The sequence below is a fragment of the Canis aureus genome, chromosome 5 (genome assembly GCF_053574225.1).
Source record: "Canis aureus isolate CA01 chromosome 5, VMU_Caureus_v.1.0, whole genome shotgun sequence".
Classification (NCBI taxonomy): Eukaryota; Metazoa; Chordata; class Mammalia; order Carnivora; family Canidae; genus Canis; species Canis aureus.
This window is the reverse complement of record NC_135615.1, coordinates 1292447-1305526: the sequence shown is the minus strand read 5'-3', so window position 1 is coordinate 1305526 and position 13080 is coordinate 1292447. Positions and strand designations below refer to the sequence as shown.

Below are 13080 nucleotides of genomic sequence, written 5' to 3'. Positions count from 1 at the left end.
GTACTTTTTTAGATTAACAATTGGACCTTTGCTTTAAATTTAGAGATACTTCACATATAATACCAAATGTAATAGCATGTCATTTGAGAACAGAACATATGTAGTCTTTTAAAGTAAGTTGATCCTATATTTCCAAATGTTTTATTTACCTGTTCACCGCTAGATGATATTTTCATCTTGATCAAAATGATTATTTTCTGTCTCCCTTTCTGATATTTCCTTTCACTATTATTTATATTCCCCAAATGAATGAGAATATACACTGTTTGTCCTTCTCCGATTGACTTAAAGACTCCTAGCTCTGGGAAACGAACTAGGGGTGGTGGAAGGGGAGGAGGGCAGGGGGTGGGGGTGAGTGGGTGACGGGCACTGAGGGGGACACTTGACAGGATGAGCACTGGGTGTTATTCTGTATGTTGGTAAATTGAACTCCAATAAAAAATTAATTTATTAAAAAAATGATTATTTTCCTGAAGAAATATTTTTCTCCCTAGGCCCTTGCATATATTCCATATGAACTTGACTAATGCCTGCACACGTGTGCACTTATGAACCCTTTTGTACCTGTCTGTGATGTGTGGTGGGAGCACTCGCATGTAATAGAATTGTATTTTGAAGATTTTGTTTATAGTCTAATTTCTTCTCCCAGTCTTTCTCGCAATATGACATTATTTTCAATTATTTTTATTTTATGTGATTGAAATTTTGGATTCTTTTTTTAGGTGCAACGAGGGACGTGTTGGTAGACATTGTGAATGTAGCACAGATGAAGTTAACAGTGAAGATATGGATGCTTACTGCAGGAAAGAAAACAGTTCAGAAATCTGTAGTAACAATGGAGAGTGTGTCTGTGGACAATGTGTTTGTAGGAAGAGGGATAATACAAATGAAATTTATTCTGGCAAATTTTGCGAGTGTGATAATTTCAACTGCGATAGGTCCAATGGCTTAATTTGTGGAGGTGAGAAAGGGGTCTTAAAATGGTTATGAAAAGTGATCCCATCTTGGACAATAAAAAACATTCAGAGTTTGCTTGGTGAATAAGTAGGATAAGGGCAGCATTGAGGGGTCAGTCCATCCTTCACTACATATCCTTCCCCATTACTACTTGTTGCTTTTAAAGTCAGTGCCATGGTTGTATATTTTTACCATTGTAATGAGAAGTGATATTTTTAATTCCAGGAAATGGTGTTTGCAAGTGTCGTGTGTGCGAGTGCAACCCCAACTACACTGGCAGTGCCTGTGACTGTTCTCTGGACACGACTTCATGCCTGGCCACGAACGGGCAGATCTGCAATGGCAGGGGCGTCTGTGAGTGTGGTGCCTGTAAGTGTACAGACCCCAAGTTTCAAGGGCCAACCTGTGAGATGTGTCAGACCTGCCTTGGTGTCTGTGCTGAACACAAGTAAGTATTACCTAGTTGCTTGAAAGAGTTGATATTAGTTGTCTGTTGACCTATGTACTGTTATCACTAGAACCAGAACAGTACTGATGTTAGGTCACACTGGAAATAAGATATGTGACCCACGGTAGCCCACTCTGAGCTTAAAGATCCTTTCTCAGTCACTAGCGTTTGTCATACAATACTTGTGTGTCATATGAGAGTAGTTGATGCCATCATTTTGGTCTGAATTGGCTATGTAATTGAATCCCATAGGGTAACCTTTGTGAAATTAGTATTACCAGTTTCATTATGATCTCTTGACTAAACTAAGCAAAATGATGGTTTGCCTTTTGAAGAAATGTTATTGTACAAATAACACAATGCTTATATCATTTTGGTTTTGTATTATATATTTACAGTGTCTGATAAGGCTAGTTTTATTTATGACTTTTTATTTTTATTCATTTTTTATTTTATTTTTTTACAAGCAATCATCTGATTTATAGAAAGATGCAACAATACTTAAAATGATACAAAATACTGATTTCAAAACATCAAAAAATGAGTATATTTAACCATACTCAGCTCGTAACAGAGCAAATGGGTAAGAAGAATAATTCATACTATAGCATATTGCTAATATGAACTGTCAACAGAAAAAGTTGGTATAAGAATGCAGAAAAACTCTATCTTTTAAGAATTAGAACTGAGGGGCTCCGTAATCATCTAGCATCCGCTCAATGTTGTACCTATGGTTAGAAATGTACATTATGGGAACTCCAGGAATCTTCCGGATCCTTCGTTTAAGGTCCCGGTCAACTGTGGCCACAATTTAACACTTGTGCTGAGTTACTGTCTGTACTAAGCAGTCATCTGCATAGGTTCCTTTGTGTGTGCATGGCAATCATTCGAATCTTAGATCCTTGGCAATCCTTAGAGCCACTCGATACTTTTGCCCCAGTTTTTCAATTTCAGCCATTACACAGTCAGTTATACAAGGGATACACTTGGCATACAGACAGTCCATCACTGACTGTACTAAGTCAAGTTTGGCTTTAATAGAAAAGTTGACAGGGATCCCTGGGTGGCGCAGCGGTTTAGCGCCTGCCTTTGGCCCCAGGGCGCGATCCTGGAGACCTGGGATAGAATCACAAGTCGGGCTCCCCGTGCATGGAGCCTGCTTCTCCCTCTGCCTATGTCTCTGCCTCTCTCTCTCTCTCTCTCTCTCTCTCTGTGACTATCATAAATAAATAAAAATTAAAAAAAAAAAGAAAAAAAAGAAAAGTTGACAAAGTTGGTATCAACCAGGATGTGGTAAGGTGGGCCCAGCTGTGTGTTATATTGGAAGAATAAGCAGGAAGCATGTTGGGGGACTTCTCTTTCCTTGAGTACACTGGGAACTTTCTTTTCTTTCTTTTTAGGTTTTAATCTATCCTTCTCTTTAAGCCTCTGATCTCGGAGACTAAGCATTCGCTTCATGGTCGCATACTTTCTTGTCTTCTTTTGCTTCCCCATGTTCATGCCGCACTCTGTTTCTTCTATTTATGACTTTTTAATTTCTCTTTTTGGATTTTAATTTGAACTGTACTATGTAACTTCACTTGGAAAACTAGTGTCTTTATATTTAGTTTTCCCATCTAGAAGTGTCATATGCCTCTCCATTTACTCCCATGAAATAATCCTTAAGCAAATATTTATTTTAAATAAGTTTTTAATGCAATTTGTGTTTTCACAGAGAATGTGTTCAGTGCAGAGCCTTCAATAAAGGAGAAAAGAAAGACACTTGCGCACAGGAATGTTCACATTTCAACATTACCAAGGTTGAAAATCGGGACAAATTACCACAACCAGGCCAGGTTGATCCCCTATCCCATTGTAAAGAGAAGGATGTTGACGACTGCTGGTTCTATTTCACATATTCAGTGAATGGGAATAATGAGGCCATTGTTCATGTTGTAGAGACACCAGGTAAAAGTCTGATCATTTCAAAATTCTTTCCATTTTCTTTTCTACTGCTACTTAGGCCTCTTGGCAGTTTCCCTAGCACCCAGTAACACTTCCAGCTGGATTATTTTAAATTCAAGTTAGGGCACTTTTAATCTCAAAAATAGTATTGTTAACGATATAAAAGAAGAAGGAAAAAACAAGTCTTAAGTGTTATGAATGGAGAGTTTGAAGACTAAATGTATGAATCCACATAAAATACTCAGCATACTGCCTGACATTTATTTAACCAGGACAGGAATTCACTAGGACTTGGCTCATTATTGATGATGCTTGAATTTGAGCTTGATTTAGGCTTGAGTGCTACTGGGAAAGATAATTTTAAAGAATATTATAAAGCATGAATTTGTTTAGCTTCTCAGAAGAGGAAACATTTTTTATTTTGATTTTTGTAGGCACTTTTTGTTATATTCTTTGAAATTTCCTACATTTCTGTACAGGTTGTTGTAGGAATGTAAGTGTTAATTTCTTTTGGATATATGGTAGAAATGCATTTGAGGGCATATGGTAAGCATATGTTTAACTTTATAAGAAATAGCCAAACTGTTTTTTTCTTGAAGTCTCTGTATTTTGCATTTACAGATACATGTTTACCAATTTATGCTTCCTTATCTTTTCATCTTTTTAACATTGTTTTTGAAAGACCAGAAGCTTTAATTTTGATGAACTACAATTTACCGTCTTTCTTTTATGGATCTTGCTTTTACTGTTCTATCTAGCACTCCATGCCTAACTCAGGTTCATAACGATTTTTCTTGTATTTTCTTTTTTTTTTTTTTTAATTTAAATTGGACACTTGGCCAGTTCAGTCAGTAAAGCATGAGTCTTTTATTTTTTTAAATATTTTATTTATTTATTCATGTGAGAGAGAGAGAATGAGAGAGAGAGAGAGAGAGACACAGGCAGAGGGAGAAGCAGGCTCCATGCACGGAGCCCGACGCGGGACCCGATCCTGGGTCTCCAGGATCACACCCTGGGCCAAAGGCGGCACTAAACCGCTGAGCCACTGGGGCTGCCCTCTCCTGTGTTTTCTTTAGAAGTTTAATAGTTTCTGGTTTTTCCATTTAGGCCTGTAACCCATTTTGAGTTAATTTTAGTATATGGAGTGAGATTCAGTTCTTATATATGGATGTGTAGTAGTTCTAGCACTTTGTTGGAAAGACTGATTCTTCTCTACCTTTGAAAAATCAAATGATCTTATGTATGTTGGTCTAATTCTTTATTATGTTCCATTTATCTGTGCATCTGACCTTTAGCCAATATACCACACTGTGTCAATTACTGTTGCTTTATAGCTAGTCTTGAAATCTGGTAATGTGAGATGTCCAATTTTGTTCTTTTCCAAAGTGTTTTTGAAATACTTTCCTAGTTCTCTGCCTTCTTTGTACATTGTAGAATTAACTTGCTGATACCTATAAAAATCCTGCCAGGATTTTGATTGGGATTGCATTAAGTTTATTTAATCAAATTGGGGGAGAATTGACATCTTAACATTACTGAGTCTTTCCATCCATGAATATGGAATACTTCTCCATTTATGCAGGTCTTGGATTTCTTACATCAGTGCTTAGTAATTTTTCACATGCAAATGGTGCACATATTTTGTTGGATGTATACATAAGTATTTCATGATTTTCAGTGCTGTTACAGAAGATACTATTTTCTAAATTTCCATTTCCAATATGTAGAAATAAACTTTCATATACTATATAGAAATACATATGATTTTTGTTTATTGGGCACGTATCCTCTGGCTTTATAAGGTCTTTGTTAATTCTAGTATCTTTTTTATAGATTCTTTGGAATTCTTTACATTTACTTATCTTGAGCTTTTATTCCTCTGTGTTTTTGTTGAGACACTAGCCAGGTCTTTGTAGTTTTAGCCCTACTTTGCATATATCAATCCCTTCCTTTTTACTTTACAGAGTGCCCCACTGGACCAGACATCATTCCAATTGTAGCTGGTGTGGTTGCTGGAATTGTTCTTATTGGGCTTGCGTTGCTGCTGATTTGGAAGCTTTTAATGATAATTCATGACAGAAGGGAATTTGCCAAATTTGAAAAGGAAAAAATGAATGCCAAATGGGACACGGTAAGTTGCAGAACATCTAAAAAGTAGGGCAGTTCACAAAGTAAATGTAACACTTCTAAGGCTTGTCTGTTAACGCTGAAACTGATTATTAAAGTCTTCTTTGAGTATTTTATTTCCCCAAAAGTTCATCACTCAGAGAACTTGGTATTTGGTGAAAAACAGAAAACCTCTTAAATATATCCCATCAAACCAGAACATTGTAAGGAAGTATCTTCTGGATACTGTGGTCAGTGTTTTTATTTCCTGATTTTGATCTTAAATCTGCTCTTCAGCCTTTTCATCTCATGTAAAATAGAATTCTAGATAATATCTATGTGGCACGATATTCAGTGGAAAGCATTCTCTCTCTCTCTCTCTCTCTCTCTCTCATTCTCTGTCTCTCTTATTTTTCTCTTCTTCCCAACAAAGAACCTTGATCAAGAGCAGCCAGACTCAAAAGGCTGCGTATTATATGATTCCATTTATATGAGATCCTGGAAAAGGCAAAAACTCTAGAGGCAGAACTAAGTCCATGGTTTCCAGAGGCTGGAGTGGGGGGGGAGAGGGCATGAGGGATCTTCTTGGGATGATCTTGATTGTGGGTATGTATGTACAACTCTATACATAAAAGGAATATATTTAACTCTGCAAATTATAACTCAATAAAACTTTGTAAAAAATTTTTAAAAGCTGAAAGTGGGTGAAATGTGCTAGCATATAATGTGGTTTGAAATATGAAGTCTGAGGGTAGGGTGGCCAAACCTTGGCCTTCATATATTTATCTTTTGACAAAGAAGGCAGTCTTCGGTAATTTTAAAGTATAATGAATTTTAGTCATTTGCATTTACTACAGTTTGGGTTGGGGCTTTTTTGTTGTTGTTGTTAAATGCTATATAGAAGTGTAAAAGTAAAATCTATGAAAAAAAAGTAAAATCTATGAAATAGGGAAAATTCTCTTATAGTGTTTAACAATATACATGTCAGTGTTTTTCTGATGAAATCATTAGAAACTATTTCTTTTACTTTAGCAAGAAAATCCGATTTACAAGAGTCCTATTAATAATTTCAAGAATCCAAACTATGGACGTAAAGCTGGTCTCTAAGTTGCCGTTCGTATTTTCTTTCTTTTTCTGTCTTTGCATGTGAACTTTTATCCTTTTTTTACTGCACTGTGTGTCCTTTATCACAACTGCTGTTTTGTTTTGTTTTTTTTTTTTAAAGTCTGGCTTTATTTATATGGCTATATTGTGGGGGTTTTTTGGTGTGTGTTAATTTAGAGTTAGCTTTTCAAAGGGCTTTCAAAGGAGCCTTATGGTACAGAAGCAGCAGCTGGGTAACAGTAAGAAGAGAATGTGCTTTGTGGCCTGCCAGACCTCTGGTCAGAACTCAGCACTTCAACAGCATCGAGCCACTTGGCTGTTGGGAGCTTGGTTGTCACGCCTTTAACAGGGAGCCATTAATAACATCTGTTGTGTGGGTGTGGATATCTGGCTAATGAACTGCAGTATGTGATATCAGCTTGTCAACTTACCATCCTCACTACAGTCCTGTGCTTTAGATGACATTATCCTTACTTACAAATCACCATATGTAGATTTTAGGGTGAAACAATGAAAAGTAAAAGTGAAATCTAAATTGCAAAATAGAAAAAAAATGTAACCTGGTGAAACATTTGTATGCTATACAACTCCAATGTCATTGTTACTGATTTTAGAACTATTTGAAGATACTTTAGTTCTTGATGTAAGTTGAAATTCTATATATTTTCTTGTTATTGAATGATTCTGATATTCAACTTAAACATTGAACTTTTTTTAAAAAACAACAACAAAGACTTTAAAGAGAAAGTCCTATTTATAGTTTTAAATAAAAATTTAGTTGAAAATTTCAGAGTTGTGGTAAGGCTTGCTTATCCTACTCAGTAAATTATGGTAAGCTCTTCTGGTGAATATACATTTTACCTGAATGACAAATTTATTATTTTTTCTTTTATTAGGAGTGGACAGGATTTCCTTATATCTGATTTTTCATGAAATGATGCTAACATATTTTAATGTAATCATGTAAATCCCTTAAACTGATTTAAAAGGTTATGATAAGAACAGATTCTCCTGGCTGGTGGTCCAGAATTTCTCTTTCTTCTCCCAAGGATTTTTTTTTTTTTTTTTAATTTCACATATTAGAAAACTGAGGCACAGAAGGGTTGGATAACTTGACCAGGTTCACCCATGGTTAGTCAGTGGAAGAGCTCAGATTCAGACCCAGGCACAGTGGGCTCCAGGGTTCATATTCTTACCCACAGCACTGTATTGGCAGCAGTCACAGATCTTCAGGAGACTCTGTTACCTGTTAAGTAGAGATAGATCATTCTCTTATGGAGAATTACCCCTTTGTGACATTTGAGTGACATAACTGTATTGGACAAACATTTGTAATGGACATACCACTTTATGACATAGAAACCAGCACTGTGGTTTTGCCTATTTACCAAGAGTGTACTTAAAATACAGGTATGTTTAATATTTTTAAAAGGTAGGAAGGCCCAATAACATTAGAAACCATTACTTGTCTTTTTTTTCTTTTATTTTTAAGCAGATTTTAAGACTTTTCCAATGGCAAAATTAGATTTGCTGGCAGAAGATTACAGTCATAGTTGTATATGGGCAGCCTGGTACATTTTTGTATTAGTCCAGACTCTATGTGTTCTTCTCTTACCTGATCCTTTCCACAGACTATTTTTAGAAGGAAGCTGATTTGCTAGATTTTTTTTTCTTTCCTTTTTCCTTTTTTTTTTTGGTAGGTCAAAAACAGTCAAATATTGACAATGCATATGGTTATTTCTCAAGTAAGATAAATTTCCATGTATCCTATTGAAAGATGTAATTTCTGTCTTTACTACACATTAAATTGTACTTTGCAAGAAATTATCAATAAATAATAGTGAAACAATTAAGTTTCACTAAAATGTTACTTTTTCAGCCAAAATAGGCATTTTGGATAACTTGAGAAGTTTGTTTAAAAGTTTATTGGTGAAGTTTATTGATGAGTTCATTGGTGAAATCCAGGCAAATTAATGGCTACAGGTTATTCTGAGATGTTTTCTTATGAAAAATTAAAGTAGAAATAAACAATAGAAATTAAGGAATGAGCATCAAGAAATGAAAATGAATTATGACTCATGAAACAGTTTTCTGATATGGGATCAGGGTTTACCAATCAGTGAATTATGCTATTAACATATTTCAGAGAATGAGCGGGCACTGTGATTATTTCACCACATAAGACTATTTTGTAGGTACGTTAAAAAAAATCAAATTATCAACCTTAAAATTTTAGAGTGGATTATAAAATTTTCTATCCTCCCTGCTGTTACGCAGGTTTTAATGTAGATTCCTAATCTCTCACCATTGTGTGTTGTGTATCTAATATGTTATATTACAGAGATGATTTTCTAGCCAGTTTCTAGTGTGAGCACAAAAATGACATTTTACTGAGTACATACAAGGACTTTACTTCTGAATATAACTCTGTTCTGTTGATTTAAATATGCTTTGATTTTTTCTCTCTCAAGATAAGGGTGGGGTTGCACTCTGAACGTTGGAAACTAATCTGGTTTATTTTAGTTTACCTCCATCTAAAATGATGCCTAACACAGATAATTTAATTTTACTTCTAACCTTGCATGTTAATCTTTTGTTTGGATGTAATAATGCGTATATAAATGTTTGTGTATATGAAAAGGCAGACTTTTCTCCAAAGGTAAGTTCTGCCTTATGTACTTTGGACTCATTAGTTTTTTGGGTATTTTTTCTTTTGTATTTTGTTTTCTGGATTTTTGGGGGGAGGGGGCTTGCTTGTTTTAGTTTTGTGTATGTGTTTTCTTCCCTTATAAATTCTTAAGTATGAAATACTAGATTGATCTAATATATTGTTTCAAAGAAAAATGGTGATTTGTTTTCTCCGTGTATTTGAAAGAACCAAGTTCTAGCCTCAAATGCTGAATAGGAAGATGGAAATAAGGAGTGTAATGAACATATTTGTACTATATAACTTGCTAAGAATGTAGTTGCCAAGATCCAGTCTGTATAATAATGTATTAGCTTCAGTTGGGTAAGAGATGAGAAATGGATATCCTACATGTTTTCTATTATCCAGATTATTTGATGTTTGATCCTGAGTTCCTGCACCATGTTTCTGAAATGATGGGTCAAGATGTATTTTGTGAGGTGGGGTTGGGGTCAGGCTAAGGCATATTGTCCTGTCTTAATAGGAATTCAGATGAGCTACTGAGCTGAAGTTGTAATGGTTTATTTGGTGTGTTTCGGGACCATCCAGCTTTACATGCTATACTTTTTCTCAGTGATTTCTCCTCTACAGAATAAAATTCAGTCTCTCTAGCATGGCACACAGGACCTTTTATGATTTGGCCATGTCTTCTTTCTTGTCTCCTCTCCCTTGCTCACACCTCAGAACGTACACTCACACTCTTAAAAACTTCTAAACTATATAAATGTTTCATTCTTTTTCCTAGACCTTGACTTTGCATGTGTTTCTATTTATTGATCAATATTTTATCTATAGTCAGTTTCTCTGTGAAAATGCCCTAATCTTCTCAAAGTCAGTCCTTTCTTTTACTGCTCCCGTACTATGTTTATAATTCTGTTTTGTACTATATTAGAGTGCCTTATTTTATTTGCACGTTTGTCATGCACCAGCCTATACCCTCTGAGAGGGCAGAAATTGTGACAGTAAAAGCCATATCCCGATATAATGAAGTGTAATAAATTTACAATGAAGTGTAAATAAAATTTAAAAGCAAAAATTAGTGTTTAGATGCTTTCTATAAATATTTTTAAAAATCACCACAAATGGCTCTATAGTGCAATATAAAACCAATTAATTTTTGCCTAAAATCCTAAGGTCTTAAGTTTTTATTTAACATTTACTGATTGGTGCTCACTGTGATTTTTTCTGATATAGGATTATTTGGCTGTACTCAGTTGGCCTTCAAGCTAGTTTCAGTTGATAAAGATAGGAGAAAGAAAATGCTATAGTAGATATTTAAATGTATCACTTAGATTTTGTTTTGTTTTGTTTTAAGAAAATGGTCTTGTGGGATTGTATGTTATTTGCATGCTTAAAACATCAATGCTTGTATATTTTTGGGTCTTGAAAGAGCTCTTTAGTTTATGGCTTGGAGTCATTTTCTGGGCTTCATTTTGGTACTCTTTGCTAAAATTAGTATTGCAATGAAAATAAAACATTTCACCAGTATGCTTTCTGAAGAATAACAATTATTTCATGCAGAATAACATTATTTTTGTTAACATTCTAAGCAAAAATGGCAGCGTGACGACTCCTGCAGGCTCAGTGCCCTCAGCAGTACTTTGCCTCAGAGCATTTGGTGTCCACAATTTCTGTGGTGGGAAAAGCCTCAAGAGAATACTTCCCTCACAGAGATGACAATCAAGGATTCCCATTAATTATCAAGAACCTTCTTAACCACAGTAAAGGGTTAAGAATCAGGCAGTTAATGGCAGAAGAGTTAATTCTTTAAGATAGGCATTCAAAACTAGTTTAAAGGAGAGAAGCCATTACAGGACATTCTCTGCTGTGGAAGGCATTTTTAAATCAATCGTGCCATGTAGGAAGGACTCATGAATGAAATAATACCAGATTACAGGGTCACCTTTTGACTTGAAAAGCAAAGATTTCATGTTTCATTTTTGTGTGAAGTTTTTATTAATGCATTTTAAAAATATGTGATATGTGTGATATGTGGACAGATAAGAACGGAGACAACTGAAAATGACCATAACTCTTAATATTGTTTTATAAAATACTACTACTTGATTTTAGTAGAGTATCTGATAATTTCTCTCTCTCTCTCTCTCTCTCTCTTTTTTAGGGTGAAAATCCTATTTATAAGAGTGCTGTGACAACTGTTGTCAATCCGAAGTATGAGGGAAAATGAGCACTGCCCATGCAGATTGCACAACACTGAATGCAAAGTCATAATTTTCATAGTCACAGTAAGGTAGCTTTAGGGCAATATCACCATGGTTTTTCTCATGTGCAGTTTTTTAAAATGTACAATATATGTAATTTAAATTTTTTTTATTATTTTGAAAATAATGTTATAATCAATGCCAGGGACTGACAAAAAACTTGAGACAGGATGGTTATCCTCATCTGCTAAGGTCACGTTGTGCCTTTTTGACCTTTTCCTCCTGGACTATTAAAATCAGGCTCTTATTGGATTAAGTGAGATTTCTAGAGTGATTGAAAGGGCAGTAGTTAAAATAATGAGTATGTGGAGAGTTTCCATTAATCAAGTATTAAAATTGATTTTTAGCTTTACAGATATGTCAGGTTTTAGTTTTACAGAATCCAAAGTAAATGTCCTATGTAGCTAGTTTAGAATTGTTTCAAGGTTTTTATTTTGCTATTTGCCTATTTAGACAAGACTGATGACATATCTGAAAGTTTGAGTATATTGGGAATTAACCGGTGTAAAATAGTTTTGAGATATTTATCTACGTAGAGGCCATGGGAAAAAGAGAGTTAGGAAGGGAAACATAGCTTTAAAACCTGTGTGCCATTTTTAAGAGTTACTTTATCTTGGTAACTCTTACGCCTTCTCTTTAGAAATTCAGGCCTTGGAAAAAGTATCTGGAAATTTTCTGCAAAAAAGTCCTTAATTTAGCATCATTTACATAATGGCCTTAATTTACATATAATACGTGCTGAATTGAGGACCTTTGGGCGAATTTACTTTATTCCTTGTATTTTGTTTAAAAGCCTGGTGCTTTTTATCACCTCTTCTAATCATTTAATGTATTTGTTTGCAATTTGGGGGTAAGACTTTACCAGTACTTTTTCTTTGGCATTTCAGCTGTAAATTTGCCTTCTTACTGAACATGTGAAGTTGTCCTGTGACTTATGCCATAGCTCTCACTTAAGCACGTCCCCCTTTCAGCCAGCGCTGTAATAGGCCACTGTATATTCCCTTCTCACTGTTTGCCCGTTTTGTTTCATCCTAGTCACATTCTTGTGTTAAGTGCCTTTTAATTTTAACAGTTCACTTTTTACATGCTGTTTACTGAAGTTATTTATTAAATAAATATGCCTAAAATATTTAAGTTGAATGTTTTCTGTCTGTATTGATCTATATTGTCCATTTCTATGCATAAAATTTTTATAGCTTAGGCTGACAAAAAAAAATATCTGGTTAATGGGTATTTCACTTAGGAAGCTAAAATATATTTCTTAAAGAACAAAAGAAGATGTGCCAGAGACACAAGGAAAGTACTATGATCAAACAGATTTTAAGATTGATTTATTCCTTTGACAGAGATAGAGTAAGGGGGGGGGCGGGACTCTCGAGCAGACTCCTTGCTAAGCATGGGGCTCAATCCCATGACTCCGCGATCCTGATCTGAGCCAAAACCAAGAGTGGGACCATCAACTGTGCCACATATGCCCCTGTTACTTTTCTGATAAGGAAATTTTCTTTTCATTGGCTTTGGTTTGTTAGAAAGTATGTACACCCATAGTAAAGAGTATTAGAAGATATATTTTCCTTCCTAGAGCTTATAACAAGTGTCAGATTTGGGGGAGA

General features: G+C 35.1%; 1 protein-coding gene and 1 pseudogene across 2 annotated transcripts in view; one reads left to right on the top strand and one right to left on the bottom strand.

Annotated features, from left to right (window-relative positions):
* ITGB1 (integrin subunit beta 1) overlaps positions 1-12601 on the top strand; it is a 45878-nt gene extending 33277 nt beyond the window's left edge. Inside the window, exons 12-17 of one of the 2 annotated variants that reach the window (XM_077896546.1) lie at positions 723-961; positions 1183-1405; positions 3120-3352; positions 5314-5480; positions 6488-6568; positions 11368-12601. In XM_077896546.1, coding sequence (XP_077752672.1) covers positions 723-961; positions 1183-1405; positions 3120-3352; positions 5314-5480; positions 6488-6562 — 937 coding nt within the window. In that variant the 3' untranslated portion in view covers positions 6563-6568; positions 11368-12601. The remainder of the gene's footprint in view (positions 1-722; positions 962-1182; positions 1406-3119; positions 3353-5313; positions 5481-6487; positions 6569-11367) is intronic. The other variant, XM_077896547.1, reaches the window with a different exon arrangement.
* On the bottom strand, positions 2085-2909 carry LOC144313600 (rRNA-processing protein FCF1 homolog; annotated as a pseudogene).
* Positions 12602-13080: the final 479 nt, after the last annotated feature.